This window comes from Panthera uncia, chromosome B4 (genome assembly GCF_023721935.1).
Source record: "Panthera uncia isolate 11264 chromosome B4, Puncia_PCG_1.0, whole genome shotgun sequence".
NCBI classification, from domain to species: Eukaryota; Metazoa; Chordata; class Mammalia; order Carnivora; family Felidae; genus Panthera; species Panthera uncia.
In genome coordinates this window covers 24,812,715-24,827,261 of record NC_064809.1, presented here as the reverse complement: position 1 = coordinate 24,827,261, position 14,547 = coordinate 24,812,715, and the positions used below count along the sequence as shown (strand labels likewise).

General features: G+C 41.9%; 1 protein-coding gene across 3 annotated transcripts in view; it reads left to right on the top strand.

The window, feature by feature from the left end:
- Nucleotides 1–13,943, top strand: part of ODAD2 (outer dynein arm docking complex subunit 2) — a 178,692-nt gene extending 164,749 nt beyond the window's left edge. For all 3 annotated transcript variants that reach the window (XM_049626936.1, XM_049626937.1, XM_049626938.1), the window contains one exon: nucleotides 13,488–13,943. In XM_049626936.1, the coding sequence (XP_049482893.1) occupies nucleotides 13,488–13,601 (114 nt within the window). In that variant the 3' untranslated portion in view covers nucleotides 13,602–13,943. The remainder of the gene's footprint in view (nucleotides 1–13,487) is intronic.
- Nucleotides 13,944–14,547: the final 604 nt, after the last annotated feature.

Sequence of the window (14,547 nt, the reverse complement as noted above, 5' to 3'; positions counted from 1 at the left end):
TCACACCTTTGTAGGAAGAAAAAGGCATCCCTTCAGGAAGATGTAGTCCCTGACTAGTGTTCATGAATTGGTGAGCAAGTGAGAGCTGTATTTTAGGCCCCTTCAGTCTGGTGTCTTCATGGAGAGCACAACTCTGAGTGACCCTGAGACCACCCAGGTTACCCTGCAGTAAAACAAAGTCAACAAGCCCCACCTATGAGCCCAAGCTTTCTATTCATCCAACAAGCAACTCACATCTGAAGGATATCTTGAACGTAGAAGACAGACTGAAACAAAAATAGAAACAAACAAATCAGTCCTTGGAAGAAACAGAGTATAGAAGAGAGAAGGGAAAAAAGTGAACATCCTCAGAGTGATATAGAAGTATTGCATCTGGGGTGCCTGGGTGGCTCAGTTGGTTGAGCATCTGACTCTTGATTTCAGCTCAGGTCATGATCCTAGAGTCATGGGATCGAGCTCTGCATCAAGCTCCTTCTCTCTTCCTTCCTCTGCCTCTTCCCAGCTGGTGTGCATGCTCTCTCTCTAAAATTAAATTAAATTAAATTAAATTAAATTAAATTAAATTAAATTAAATTAAAAAGTATTGCATCCATGAAACTAGAACAGGACTCTAAAAATAGAACATTCAGGGAGCACAAATTCGATAGAAGAATTGGAAGATAAAGAAATCTCTCAAAAAGTGGAGCAAAAAGATAAAGAGATGAAAAGAGGAAAAAGGAAAGATAAAAATTAGAGAGCCAGTGTAAAATATCTAACTTCAGAATATTAGTTCCATAAAGGGATAACTGAGAAAATGAAGAGGAGGAAGCGAAATGAAATAATTCAAGAGAATTTCCCAGAATTGAAGTGCATGAATTGCCGGATTAAAACGGCACATCAAGTGCCCTGTATACAATGGATAAAAGCAGACCTATTACAAGATATAGCATTGTAAAATTCTAGAACATTAAGTGTAATAACAATAAAGGATTCTGTAATCTTCAAAAGAGGAGAGGAAGAGAAGAACAAGTAAGAGAAACCAAACATCAAGAACACTTTAGGGGCACCTGGGTGGCTCAGTCGGTTAAGCCTTCGGCTCAGGTCATGATCTCACTGCTCATGGGTTTGAGCCCCACATCAGGCTCTGTGCTGACAGTTCAGACCCTGGAGCCTGCTTCAGATTCTGTGTCTCCCTCTCTCTCTGCCCCTCTCCCACTCATCCCGAGTGTCTGTCTGTCTGTCTGTCTGTCTCTCTCTCTCTCTCTCAAAAATAAACAAACATTAGGGGGTTTGGGTGGTTCAGTTGGTTAAGTGGCCAACTTTGTCTCAGGTCATGATCTCACGATCTGTAGGTTTGAGCCCTGAGTCAGGCTCTGTGCTGACAGCTCAGAGCCTGGAGCCTGCTTCAGATTCTATGTCTCCCTCTCCCTCTTCTCCTCCCCCACTCATGCTCTGTCTTTCTCTCTCAAAAAAAAATGAACATTTAAAAGTAAATAAATAAATAAATAAATAAGTAAAATGTTAATGCTTTAAAAAAAATGAACACTTTGGGTTTCTCACCAGTAATACTGGAAGCAAGCAGAAAATGGAGCAATGCCTTCAAAACTCTTTCAGCTCTTCAATAATTACTTCTAACCTAGAATTTTCTATTCAGGCAAACTCTTAATCAAGTATGAGAGAAGACACGTGAGCCTTAAGAAGTTTACCTCCTCTGGGGTGCCTGGGTGGCTCAGTCAGTTAAGTGGCCAACTTCAGCTCAGGTCATGATCTTGCAGTTCATGAGTTTCAACCCCGCATTGGGCTCTATGCTGACAGCTCAAAGCCTGGAGCCTGCTTCAGATTCTGTGTCTCCCTCTCTCTCTGCCCCTCCCCTGCTCATGCTCTCTTTCTCTCTCAAAAATAAATTTTAAAAAAAATTTTTAAATTAAAACAAAAGTTTACATCTGCACATTATTCAAGAAGCTGCTGGAGGAGACTATGCCAATATCATGAAATCTTCAAAAAGAATGTTGATGAGCCCAACTTATTTTCTAACTCATATTTGATTTTGTCTTAACCACATATTGATAAAGTTCCTGACTGCTTTATCTATTTCTTAGGTCATTTTACCCCACAGAAGTGTTCTCTGACCTACTACTAAAAACCAGATGAAAACCATAGTGAAACCAAAGGCAGCAAATACAGAGTGGTCTATTCCATCTACTCTGTTTCTCTGGGACCCACAGTAACAAATGCATATTATAACCTGCCAGGGGCCCACCTGCTGGGAACCATATCTCTCAGGGCTCACCCAATTCTCCAGAAGGGACTCTTAGAACCTATCACAGAAGCAGAACTTGATAGGAACTCAGAGACTCTGCCCTGCTGACCTTCCCCCTGAGGGCCTCTTGTCATTCCTTACAGAGGTGCCCACCCACGTGACTTTCAGCCTGCACTGGGTAGCAACAGCCTGACTTCTTCTTGAGAGGATTAGTCATGCCAACCAACACAGTGCTGGATACGTTTTGTCACATGTCACTTGTTACTAGCATCAGGACAAGTGGACATGCCTGAAGTATGTTTTCTATTGGAGTAATAATGGCTAACAACTAGAGAGCAATTACTGTGAGCCAGGCCTTATTCTGAGATCCTTAAAGATGTAACTTTGCCTTCTTTATGGAGGTATTACAGATAATAATAAACTTCCAGAGAATTATCTTTGTCACTTTGAGCCACCCAGTAGCAGAATGCAATGCTAAACGACCTTGTCCACTTATATCTTTTAATCCATTTTTAGCCTATCATTTCTTTAGCATTCTTGCCAGGAAACTCCCATATGCACAGGTATTCTTCATATTTGATAGGAATAAAATTTGAAGAGCAGCTTGAAGCCATTCCAAATGATATGAACTTCCCCCCAGGTCAGGTGAAGACTTGCCACTTCCTTTTCCTCTGACAAAGAGTGTGGGGTCTCACCGTCTCCTGATGCAGCCAGTAATTGTCCATTTCTACAATTTCTAGCATTCTTTAGAAGGTTGTTGGCGATCTACTATATACCCCATTTCTACTTCCCAGAACTCTAGACCCAGCACTCCAGTTGCGCGTGCGTGTGCCTGGGCACAAAAGCTCTCTACTGGAAGGCTCATGGAAAAGCAACGTGGAAGAAGAACCAGAGAGCAAACCTACTCAAGTGCAAACGAACATGAGCACGGAAGAGGCATCAGATCAAACAAGTAGACCCCACTTTCAAGCTTTGCAGACGTGAACCTCAGATCCCGTAAATAAGGCACACGCTCTTGTCACCGGGAGGCAGACAGACACCGCTGTAAGGCAAGCCCCTTGGCTCACTTCACTGACTGAACAGAATCAAAGGTTTTGCCCCAACCAGCAAATGCAGAATGTGTTTTGAGGCCCCCGGCTCTGGTGAGCCGTCATATGAAATAAATTACCAAGGCTCAAAGTCGGGATGTGAGAGAAACCGCGGAGGAGCGGCAGCCAACCTGGACAGCCTGGAAGCCGCTGTGCAGGGCAGACACGGTGCAAATGCATTTCTTGTTACTGGGCTGGGCGTTAGTGCTACAGCCACACCGCATTGCCTTGTGAACTGGAAAACAGCAAATGGGTTCACGGTTCAAATGAGCTCTGGGAACTCCAGATCTTCCTGGAAAACCCACTTAGCTTGGTGTGCATGCAGGTATTTCAGAGCTCATCCGGCTCTAATTAAAACTCCTATTTCCAGTCTGTGTTCACCCAAACAATGTGGAGTCAAACCACAAGAAAATCTGTTATCACTCAAATTGGTACATATTTTTTCATACGACTGAAATATTATATAAAATCATGAGCTGTTAGATATGCAAGTAAAAATTGAATGCAGACACCGATTCCCATGCTACCTTTGTCTCACCTTCCAGGGGATGTGAATCATAGGTCACAGCTGCATGCTGAGGGCACGCTCCTTGAGATCAAAGCCTTTGCCACTGGAGGAAGTTATTCGTGTTAGCCCAATCCACAAACCACGCTTTGTGCCCTCCCCTTGTCCGCGTTCACGCCAATGTTGTAAAAAGTAATGTGTTTGAATGATGCTTTAAAGTGCTCTATGCAATTAAGTGTGAAAGCAAGGGGGGCTAGTGTTCCTTCAGTGTACATATGAAACTTCCAATAAATTTAAAGTCCTTGGGTGTGTTTGGGGGAGGGAAAGATTAAAAAGAGGAAAGTTTTTGAAAGGAACAAACACTTCAAAAAGGTAAACCTGAGGTGTTTTTCCCCCTTATAATATCAAAAATGTTTTTATAGCTGGAAAATGTCTACAGAGCAAAAAAATATGTACCAAAAAAAGTACACTGCTTCCATAGTCACTTGTACCCAATTTGCATCTCACTTTCCTAAAAAAAAAAAAAAAAAAGTACCCCTTTTAGTTATTATCACAAAGTATTCCAAACCAGCCTCACCTTGCCCCGTGTTTTAGTGGTTGGAAAATATCCGTTGCTCTTTACTTTGTATTAGCTGCCCATCCAGTACAGAAGTTTGCTCCACATCTCTGTTATGCAGATGTTTATGTTTATTTTGTTTAATGTTTACTTTTGAGAGAGAAAGAGAGAGCGCACAAGCAGGGGAGGGGCAGAGAAAGAGGGGGAGACACAGACCTGAAGCAGGCTCCAGGCTCTGAGCTGTCAGCACAGAGCCCGACGCGGGACTCGAACTCACAGACCGTGACATCATGACCTGAGCCAAAGTCAGACACTTAACTGACTGAGCCACCCAAGCGCCCCTACTTATACTTAACTTTTTTAATGTTTATTTATTTTTGAGAGAGAGGGAGAGACAGAGTGTGAGCAGGGGAGGAGCAGAGAGAGAGGGAGACCCAGAATCTGAAGCAGGCTCCAGCTCAGCACAGAGCCCCACTCGGGGCTCAAACTGGTGAACTGGAGGATCATGACCTGAGCTGAAGTTGGCCGCTTAACCAACTGAGCCACCCAGGTGCCCCATGTTTATAGTCATTTTAAAGCATTCCTCTGAGTGCCCTAGCTTGCTTATGCAGCTCTTCGGAAAAATAAAAGCATATATTCCTGAGTCCAATTCAAAACCAAGACACGTATATAGTACATGTTTTTCAGATGGTGGTCTGGGAAAGTAACACATCCTTACTCAGTTTGTAAAGCAGCATTAGCCACACAACCAACAGGTGTATTAGCACAGCAATGAGTAACATTCATTGACAACAATAAGCAAAAATAGAGGAAAAACAATAAATTCAGAGAGCAGCATCACCAAGAGAGTCCTAGAAGTGAGTGCTCTCAAATGTCAAGCCATTCATACCCTGAGCACACAGAAAATTCTACACTTCCAACACTGTACCCTTGATTGAGAATGTTCCTGGCTAAGGAAAATGGGCAGAGCAGGATAAATGAACTAGTGAAGAATAAATCACAGTGCCTGGCACACAGTAAGCTTGGTAGCTAATAAAATCATTTCACGTTGTATGAATGTTAGGTAACCTCCGGGCCCAATGCCAGTGAGTCACTCCAGGTACATTTAAGGAAGCAACCTCACTGCCTACCACATGTACTGTGCTAAGCCATCCTTTTCTCCTTTTATTTTTTTAAATGTCACCCTTGCCTCTACTGTAGGCCTTCAAAATACTGGACTGCTGGGTTCCACTGGTCGAGCTTTTAGACTAAACATGTACTAAGTACCATATGTGATATGGAATGAAACCTCACGGTTAATGCAAGAAACTTGGGCTAAATTAATTCCCCAAAGAGCAGCAGCCCTCTTAATGCATTCGGGGCTAGAAGTTACACAGGTCCTAGAAAAAGTCATTTACAGAGTCAAGTCCTATAAAGGGTCCTGTGTTGACTGAACGTTGCGTCCTAACGTAAAGCAAGCGAATGCACAGCAGATCCTCCCCTCTGCAACCTTTATCTAGCTGATTCCTGGCACAGCCAACACACTGCAGGCTCTCTGAAACACCGAGATGCCAGCAGCCTGCCAAACGTTATGACTAGTCCATTTCACACTCACAGTTCATTAGTTTATATAATATGAAATTATATAACTGGCATCCAGGGTTTAGGAATAAATGCAGCTGACTTGGAACGCCAGAGGAGGGGGGAGCCACAGAGCAGCAAGAAGATATTAGGGAGTACAGGCAGAAGGCAGGTTGGGTCTTGGCAGGCATCAGCCCAAGGGGCTGCTTTCCAAGAGAGCCTTGCAAGGTGCGGTGGCAACAGCTGATGCCAAGTGAAGCCTGGGCCATTGGTGTGCCCAGTGGGGTCAACCAGAGATGAGGTGGGGACTGCAGCAGGTGCTGACAGGGCTAGACTGACCTTAGGGCCAAAATTCCTGCTTCCTCATTCCTCCCCAACTACCCAGGGCTGGACTCCAGGGAACAGAAGCCAGAACCAGACTTCAGAACTGGCAAAATAATCACCATGATAATGAATACCACTTATGGAGCTCTTACTTTGTACCGAGCATGGGTTTGTGTGATTCAAATGCATAACCTGTATGAAGCCAAGTGGCCTCATGGTCCAGTCCCGACATGGAAATGCAGTCAACACAAAAGCCTGGCAACCAAGTAGCAGTTGAAAGTAATTGTAATCCTAGTTTCACTCTTTCTTGAAAACATCACAATCGTGCACTTTTAAACTTATTTAAAATCCTCTTATCTTTTTTTATTCTCAGTACATCTGTTTCACCCTAAAGTTGCTCCTAAAATAACCCCCCTATAAGCTTTTCCCTCTCTCCACCTTCCTCCCTTCCTTCCCCACATGTTGTTTCTTTCTCTCCCACAAGGAATCCTCTGCCCTTTCTGGTGTGAATTCTCTCTGCCTGAGTCCTCCAGCTTTTCCTCTCATGCACTGCACACTTGGATCCATACACGGCTCAGGGAGAACAGTTAGACAAAACAGGAAGAGGGGTACGGAAGAAGATCAAAGGATGTAAAGACAGGAAGAAGCTGTGAATAGAGGTGCTCAAACATTGTTTAAAGGTCTCTATTATCTTCACAATAAGCCTCAGAGGCAGATGATCCCATTAAACTTATGGGAACATAGGGTTTAGAGGTTCGGTAACCTATCCAGTTAAGTGAAATGGAAGAGTCAGGATACAAAGCCAAGGAGCTCTGACCTCAAAACCCTTGACTACTGTTTGCCTTTTCTAGAAAGTGTCTAGTTCCCTGCTCAGATAGTCTGGGTTCACAGCTAGAACTCTATTTCACCTCTTCCCAGATTTGAAAAACAGCCACAACAGAATCTACTGGATGAGAGACCAAGGACCAGAGCAAAAGCAAGGCTGGCTGGCCTTGTGGGATAGGCATTAGGTGGGCTTGTTAGAGCTGGCAATCTGTGTTCCTCCAACTTCTTAAACAACTTATATAGGGGAATTGGACACGAGATTATCTGTACATCCCGTTTTCTTGTGGACCTCAAGCTTTTTAAGCATATTTATATATTTTGAGAGAGAGAATATGCACAAGTGGAGGAGGGGCAGAGACAAAGGGAGGGAGAGAATCCCAAGCAGGCTTCACGCTGTCAGCACAGAGCCTAAAGCGGGGCTTGATCCCACAAACTGTGAGATCATGACTTGAGCCAACCAAGATCAAGAGTCGGATGCTTAACTGACCGAGCCCCAGAAATTAAGCTTTTAATGTAGCATCAGGCCTCCCTCTTCCAGGGCCCAGAAAAGCCTACATGTAACTGACATTCTTCATTATAATAATATGGCTGTAATAAAAAATTAATTTGGTAATAAAAATTGTTTATTAAAGTGATTAGGCTATTGGGAGAATTTAATACTATATTTGTAAAACAATGGAATCGATGAAGGGACTCATGAATTCTTTTGAATCATCTACTTGGGAGAAGGAGAGAGAAAATATGTTATGTAAAGGGAAATTATTAATAACTTTTCAAAATCCTCAAGAGATTATATAATTTACCAAAAAAATCATTGGAATGTTTTGTTTTGATTAAAGAACCAATTTAAAGTTTGGAAAGCAGAATTGAAAGAAAAATTGTTCCATCTGAGAATAGAGAAGTATCGATATCCAGGCTTCCTTGGGGTCAGGACTGGGACGACTCTTGTTTATTGATTTAGTAATGATGCACAGGAGCAAAATCTCCACATTTATAGCTAGTACTCAATACTCAAGAGTGGTGAAGCGTTCCAGCAATGAAGGTAGACAGCTAAAATGTGTGAGTATGAAAAAAAAGTGATGGATGAAATTGTGTTAAGTACACATTTAGAGGAAATAGTCTAAGCTTCATATAGGTATATCTGCTTTAACAGCTTTCATATGATAGTAAGATGAGGCATAAGCAAATAGATAAATTGATAAAAATATGGCATTGTAGACCCAAGAGTTAAAAGTTGCAAGCTAGGAAAGGGATTTAAGTGTGAGTTACAATACCGAGACATCTAAGCCAGTAACCGAGGAGAGCTGGCTACTGTGTTCTTCCTTCTCATTATTTTTCCACCAGTTCCTCTTTATGCAGAGAGAGAAAGAGAATAAGAATATAAGTTAAGTAAATGTGTTCATAGGTGTGTGTGTGTGTGTGTGTGTGTGTGTGTGTGTATGCACACATGTATGCACATATACAATTGCCTAATAATCCTATATTGACCTGTGTTCCCATGGTCACATCCTGGACCTGGATTATTGATCCTTTTTAATAATCAAGTCAACTTTATCTATAGAATCTTAAACTCCAGATAATCCATTCTCATACTCTAATGTCCTATTTTTCAACTTCTTCCTGAGCTTCAATGAGCTCAAACAGCACTAACACTGTTTTCTTACTTCACAGAGGTCTCCCTTCCTAATTCTTCCAGACATCAGTAGCCTTCTGTTTGTACTTCCCTCCCAACCCAGCTTGGATTATATAACTATTCAAATGAATTGCAGTCCCACAACCTATTTCCTCCAACTTACACCTCAGTTATTGAGTAATGCTGGAGAAAAACACTCAGTAATGCTGTTAAAACATAAACTGAGGCATGATTCAAACCAGGCAGCATAAAACTAAAAGTGGTTAGGAGAACTCCACTGCCAGGAGCTAAGGGAAGGTTTTCAATAAAGAAGATACAGAAGTAGGGGCGCCTGGGTGGCTCAGTCGGTTAAGCATCTGACTTCGGCTCAGGTCATGATCTCACAGTTTGTGAGTTCGAGCCCTGCGTCAGGCTCTGTGCTGACAGCTCAGAGCCTGGAGCCTGCTTCAGATCCTGTCTCCCTCTCTCTCTGACCCTCTCCCACTCACACTCTGTCTCTGTCTGTCTCTCTCTCAAGAATAAATAAACATTAAAATTTTTTTAAAAAGATACAGAAGTAAAGCAAGGAAATTATTTGACTGGCTATAGCATAAGCAGTTGCCTTGTTTGGGAGAGCCTAGTTGGCTATTTGTGATTGATTGGCTTCAGGTTTCATTTTCTTAGACTCAAGTGTGTTGACTCTGGTTTAGGTTTTGGTTTGCTTATGCAGGCCACCAAAACATTAGAGCCACCTCATCTAATGGCCTCCTTATTTAATTACTTGAACAATGCAAAACTCCCAAGGCAGGAACTCCCCCAGATGGCCCTGTTTCCCTTACTCAGAAGAGAATATTTCTTTCTCTTAAATCTCAGAAGATTCGATCATGTCTTATTCCCTTTGTTTCTCTAGAATTTTGCCCCTTGTTGGTGAACTTTACAATTTAGGACATTACTCTGGATGCAGTGTTGCATTGATTGATTGCAGGCCAGGCAAGAGAGTGTGCAAGGACAGTGGGAACCTGCTCTAGGCTTTACAGGGGTGGTAACAATGGCAACAGAAGCGAATGACTTTGGAATAAGTGTAGGCAGTTGAATCACAAAGATACAATAATTGTAGGATGGAGTGCAGGGAAGATGAGGTAGGAATGAGTGTAAGGTGAGGAAATTTCTGGTTTGAGAAACTAGGTGGTGATATCTTCACTGACACAGGAGAATACTGGGGAGGTGGGGGAACCTGGGTTTACACAGAAAAAAAAATTAGAAACTTCATCTATATATTAAGTTTGAGATAGTTGTGAGACTGCCTAGTGGAGATGTCTAAGAAGATGATAGGAAGTGCGCTCTCCAGAAGAAGATTCTGAGGTGGAGGCATAAGTTGAGAAGATGGCTCCAGATAAATGATATTTGAAGGCAGATAGTGAAAGAGAAACCTTCAAGGGAGAGAAAACAAGATAAAAGAGGAATTTGTTCTAAGGAACTCTAACAACTTATGGAGGGGAAGGGGAGAAAGAGCCATCACTGAAGAGCAAGAAGGTGAGGACAAATGGATACAAGGACAGTATGATATAAGAAGCCAATAGCATAGACCATTTTAAAGAGGAGAAGATGGTCAGTTATATCAAACACTATTAAGGAGCTGAATAAGAGGAGTCAAAAATGTCTATTCTTTGCAAGATGAAAGTTTTCGATGACCTTGAGAGGGCTGTTTCAGTGGGGAGCTGAGGCAGAGGCCAACCTGGAGTAGACTGAATAGACTAGAGACAATGAATCCAGACAACTCTTTAAAGAAATCTGGCAATGAAGAGAAAAAAAGGAGTCAGTGTGGTGGGGGGGGCAGGGTAATAGGGAGGTTAAAATATGGGGACATGGTTTAAATGATGATTGGAAGGAATCAGTAGAAGGGAGAGGTTAAAGATGGGTGACCCTGGACACAGGGGGCTGAAATGTGGTGAAGATCATGGACAACAAGGAGGTCAAGGACCTGAGAAGCCAAACATCCTTCAATACCTCAATTTGTTCAGAGTTTTCTCATCCACAACCTTCTAAATCTTTTACATTTTTTTCTTTATTATTTAAATCATTAATCCATGGGCACCTGGGTGGCTCAGTCAGTTGAGCATCCGACTCTTGGTTTCAGCTCAGGTCATGATCTCACAGTTCACAAGTTCAAGCCCCACATCGGGCTCTTTGCTGACAGCTCAGAGCCTGGAGCCTGTTTCAGATTCTGTGTCTCGCTCTCTCTCTGCCCCTCCCCTGCTTGCACTCTCTGTCTGTCTCTCTCAAAAACAAACTAGCATTTTAAAAAATGTATTTTTGAGAGAGAGACAGAGACAGAGTATGAGTGGGGGAGGGGCAGAAAGTGAGAGGGAGACACAGGATCCAAAGCAAGCTCCAGGCTCTAAGCTGTCAGCACAGAACCCAAAGTGGGGCGGGGCTCGAACTCACAAAAGATAATGATCTGAGCCAAAGTTGGACGCTCAACTGGCTGAGCCACCCAGGCTCTCCAATTAAACATTTTTTAAAATTAAATCATTAATCTACCTGGACATGATGTTTATGTATGATATGAGATTACCATTTTCATTTTCTTCTATTTGGATAACTAGTTATCCTTGGGCCATTTGTTGAATGATTTAACCCCCAAACGTCCCTTGAATTCATTCTGGCCACCCTACCCCTCCATCCTGCTGTATTCAGTCCTCATCCTCTCTGGCCTGAAGCATCGCAGAACCCTTCCATTTCTTTTCTGTATAGTCCATGTTCTGTACAGTACCAGGAGAGTTATCTCTCTACAACACAAATGTGGCCATGCTACTTTCCTGATAAAAGTTTTTAAATAACTTCTATTATTACCTGGGGAATAACAGCCAACCCCTAAGCCTGCCATATTTAAGATGTTTCATAATACTTTATGATATTTCTTAGTTTATCAAGTCATCCCTATTTTCTGTCCTTATCAACATTTATTTTGTACTCACATACTACTGTGTAGAGAATATACAGCTCAGATTTTCAAGTCCTTTGTCAGAACTACTCACTGGAATCATAACTGATATATTTTTAAAGTTCTAACTCATTTATTTGACATTTATTTGGCATCTACTATGTATTAGACATGATATGGAATTATAAGTTTCAGAGTTTACAACCTAAAGAAGGACAGAAAACATAATCCAAATATGTGTTTAAAAGAGAAGATGTACAGGTGCCAGGACATCTTGGAGATGTCCTGGGGACATCTAGGAGAGTTCTGATGGGGAGAAACGCCATTTTATTTGATGGAAATCATGGAGGCTTTGTGGAAAAGTTAACTGGGTAATGAAAGATAGATAAAATTTAGAAAGTCAGCCTTTTAGGTACAGGGATGGCATCAAGCAAGACAAAAGAAATGAGGAAGCGTGTGCCCTTGGAGATGGAGCAGGAGAAAGATGAATGGCTAGAAAGGTAAACTGAGGCCAGAGCACAAAAGTCCTTTGAAGGGCAAGTTAACAGACTGGGCCCTAGTTATTTAGCACTGGGAGTCGGTGCAGTTAGGGGATTGACATAATTAGGTTGTGACATGATCCGATGGGTTGGAATGCAGAGAAATTAAACCTAAGGGTACGCACTAATAGTCTAGGCATGGTGTGCTATGGCTCCTTGGAGGCAGAAAAGCCAGAACGAATGCAACAGAAATTTTAAATCAGAATTTATAGAGGTTAAATGACCAAATGGAGGAGGCAGTAACTGGTCCAGTTTGGCTCCAGAAAATAGCTATGGTGAGCATTTCATGAGAAATCCCTGCCTCTGGTGAAGCAGCATTTATAATTGCATTTGCCTAAATGGAATTTCTTGTACTTTTTCTCTTTCTTTCTTTCTTTCTTTCTTTCTTTCTTTCTTTCTTTCTTTTTTGTGACTTTAAAAAACATTTAATATTTAAAGTTGCTTCCAAAGCCTAACTTTATGCCTTGAGATTAATGGTTTTATACTTGCTTCCCTTTCCCTCCTCCTCTTTTTTTTTTCCATATATGAAGTTTATTGTCAAATTGGTTTCCATACAACACCCAGTGCTCATCCCAAAAGGTGCCCTCCTCAATACCCATCACCCACCCTCCCCTCCCTCCCACCCCCCATCAACCCTCAGTTTGTTCTCAGTTTTTAAGAGTCTCTTATGCTTTGGCTCTCTCCCACTTTAACCTCTTTTTTTCTTCCTTCCCCTCCCCCATGGGTTTCTGTTAAGTTTCTCAGGATCCACATAAGAGTGAAAACATATGGTATCTGTCTTTCTCTGTATGGCTTATTTCACTTAGCATCACAGTCTCCAGTTCCATCCACGTTGCTACAAAGGGCCATATTTCGTTCTTTCTCATTGCCACGTAGTACTCCATTGTGTATATAAACCACAATTTCTTTATCCATTCATCAGCTGATGGACATTTAGGCTCTTTCCATAGTTTGGCTATTGTTGAGAGTGCTGCTATAAACATTGGGGTACAAGTGCCCCTATGCATCAGTACTCCTGTATCCCTTGGGTAAATTCCTAGCAGTGCTATTGCTGGGTCACAGGGTAGGTCTATTTTTAATTTTTTGAGGAACCTCCACACTGTTTTCCAGAGTGGCTGCACCAATTTGCATTCCCACCAACAGTGCAAGAGGGTTCCCATTTCTCCACATCCTCTCCAGCATCTACAGTTTCCTGATTTGTTCATTTGGCCACTCTGACTGGCGTGAGGTGATATCTGAGTGTGGTTTTGATTTGTATTTCCCTGATGATCCCTCCTCTCTTTTACATGTGACAGCTTCTGCTGGATATGGTTGGATCCACTGACCAGGACCTCCAGGAAGCCGCAGCTGGTTGTATATCCAACATCCGCAGACTGGCTCTTGCTACAGAAAAGGCAAGATACACTTGAAATGTGAACAAACATTATAAGCTACCAAATTTTACATGACAGAGAACATAGCAGTCCCATGGCCAGGAAGCCTAGAACATTTATTAGCAAATCCTTTACAAACAGATAAATGTCTGGATGAAAAGACAGGAATTAAAAATAGCAAAGGGTGCTCTCCATCCAAAAACTGCATAGATATTTTTGTTCTATTTAACATTTTAGGGATATGCCATGTAATGAAATGTAAAGCCAATAAGTTTGTGATAATTTTCCAGGAATTGGAGAATATATGTATACGGTACATAAACCTATTTCAGTGAGATTTTTGTATTTGTGATGATTTTAATAAAAGGTATGGCCTTCCTGGTGTGCAGTTTTACAGCCATTCCTGCATGTCTTTAGAATTCCCTTTCTGTTAAACCTATCTCACTGCCCCGTCATTATGGTGTTGTCTGTTTGATCACTTGCAACCCACGCGAGAGCTCTAGGGAGACGTGGTGATTTCGCGAACTGTTATTAAACAGAATTTAGATTTGAGCAGCAGGACCTGAGAGAGCATCCTGAGGTCATTCCAGATTTCTCCTAAATACGATCAAACATCGGAGAAGATCATGTGTAACTGTCACCACACCAGATAATGCAAATCACAGAAACATAAGCAATGAGCAGGATTTTTACTTTGGGGCTTACAAAGCATAAACAATTATACGTTTTATTTCCCTCATAGGACTGACCAACACTTTTATTGAAGAATTAATTTACGCTGCTGTAAGGATACTGTTACTTCACATAAATAGCTTGAAATTTCTGAACTCATTTGTAGCACACGAAGTACTTTTTTAAAAGGTGGCCACAAAAGATTAATAGCATTTTATCAGGTTGTGGAAACATGAGAGGTCACTTAAAAGAATCGCATAAGTAACCTTGGTGTGCTGAAATGTTTGGGAACTAACTGTCCCAAGCATCT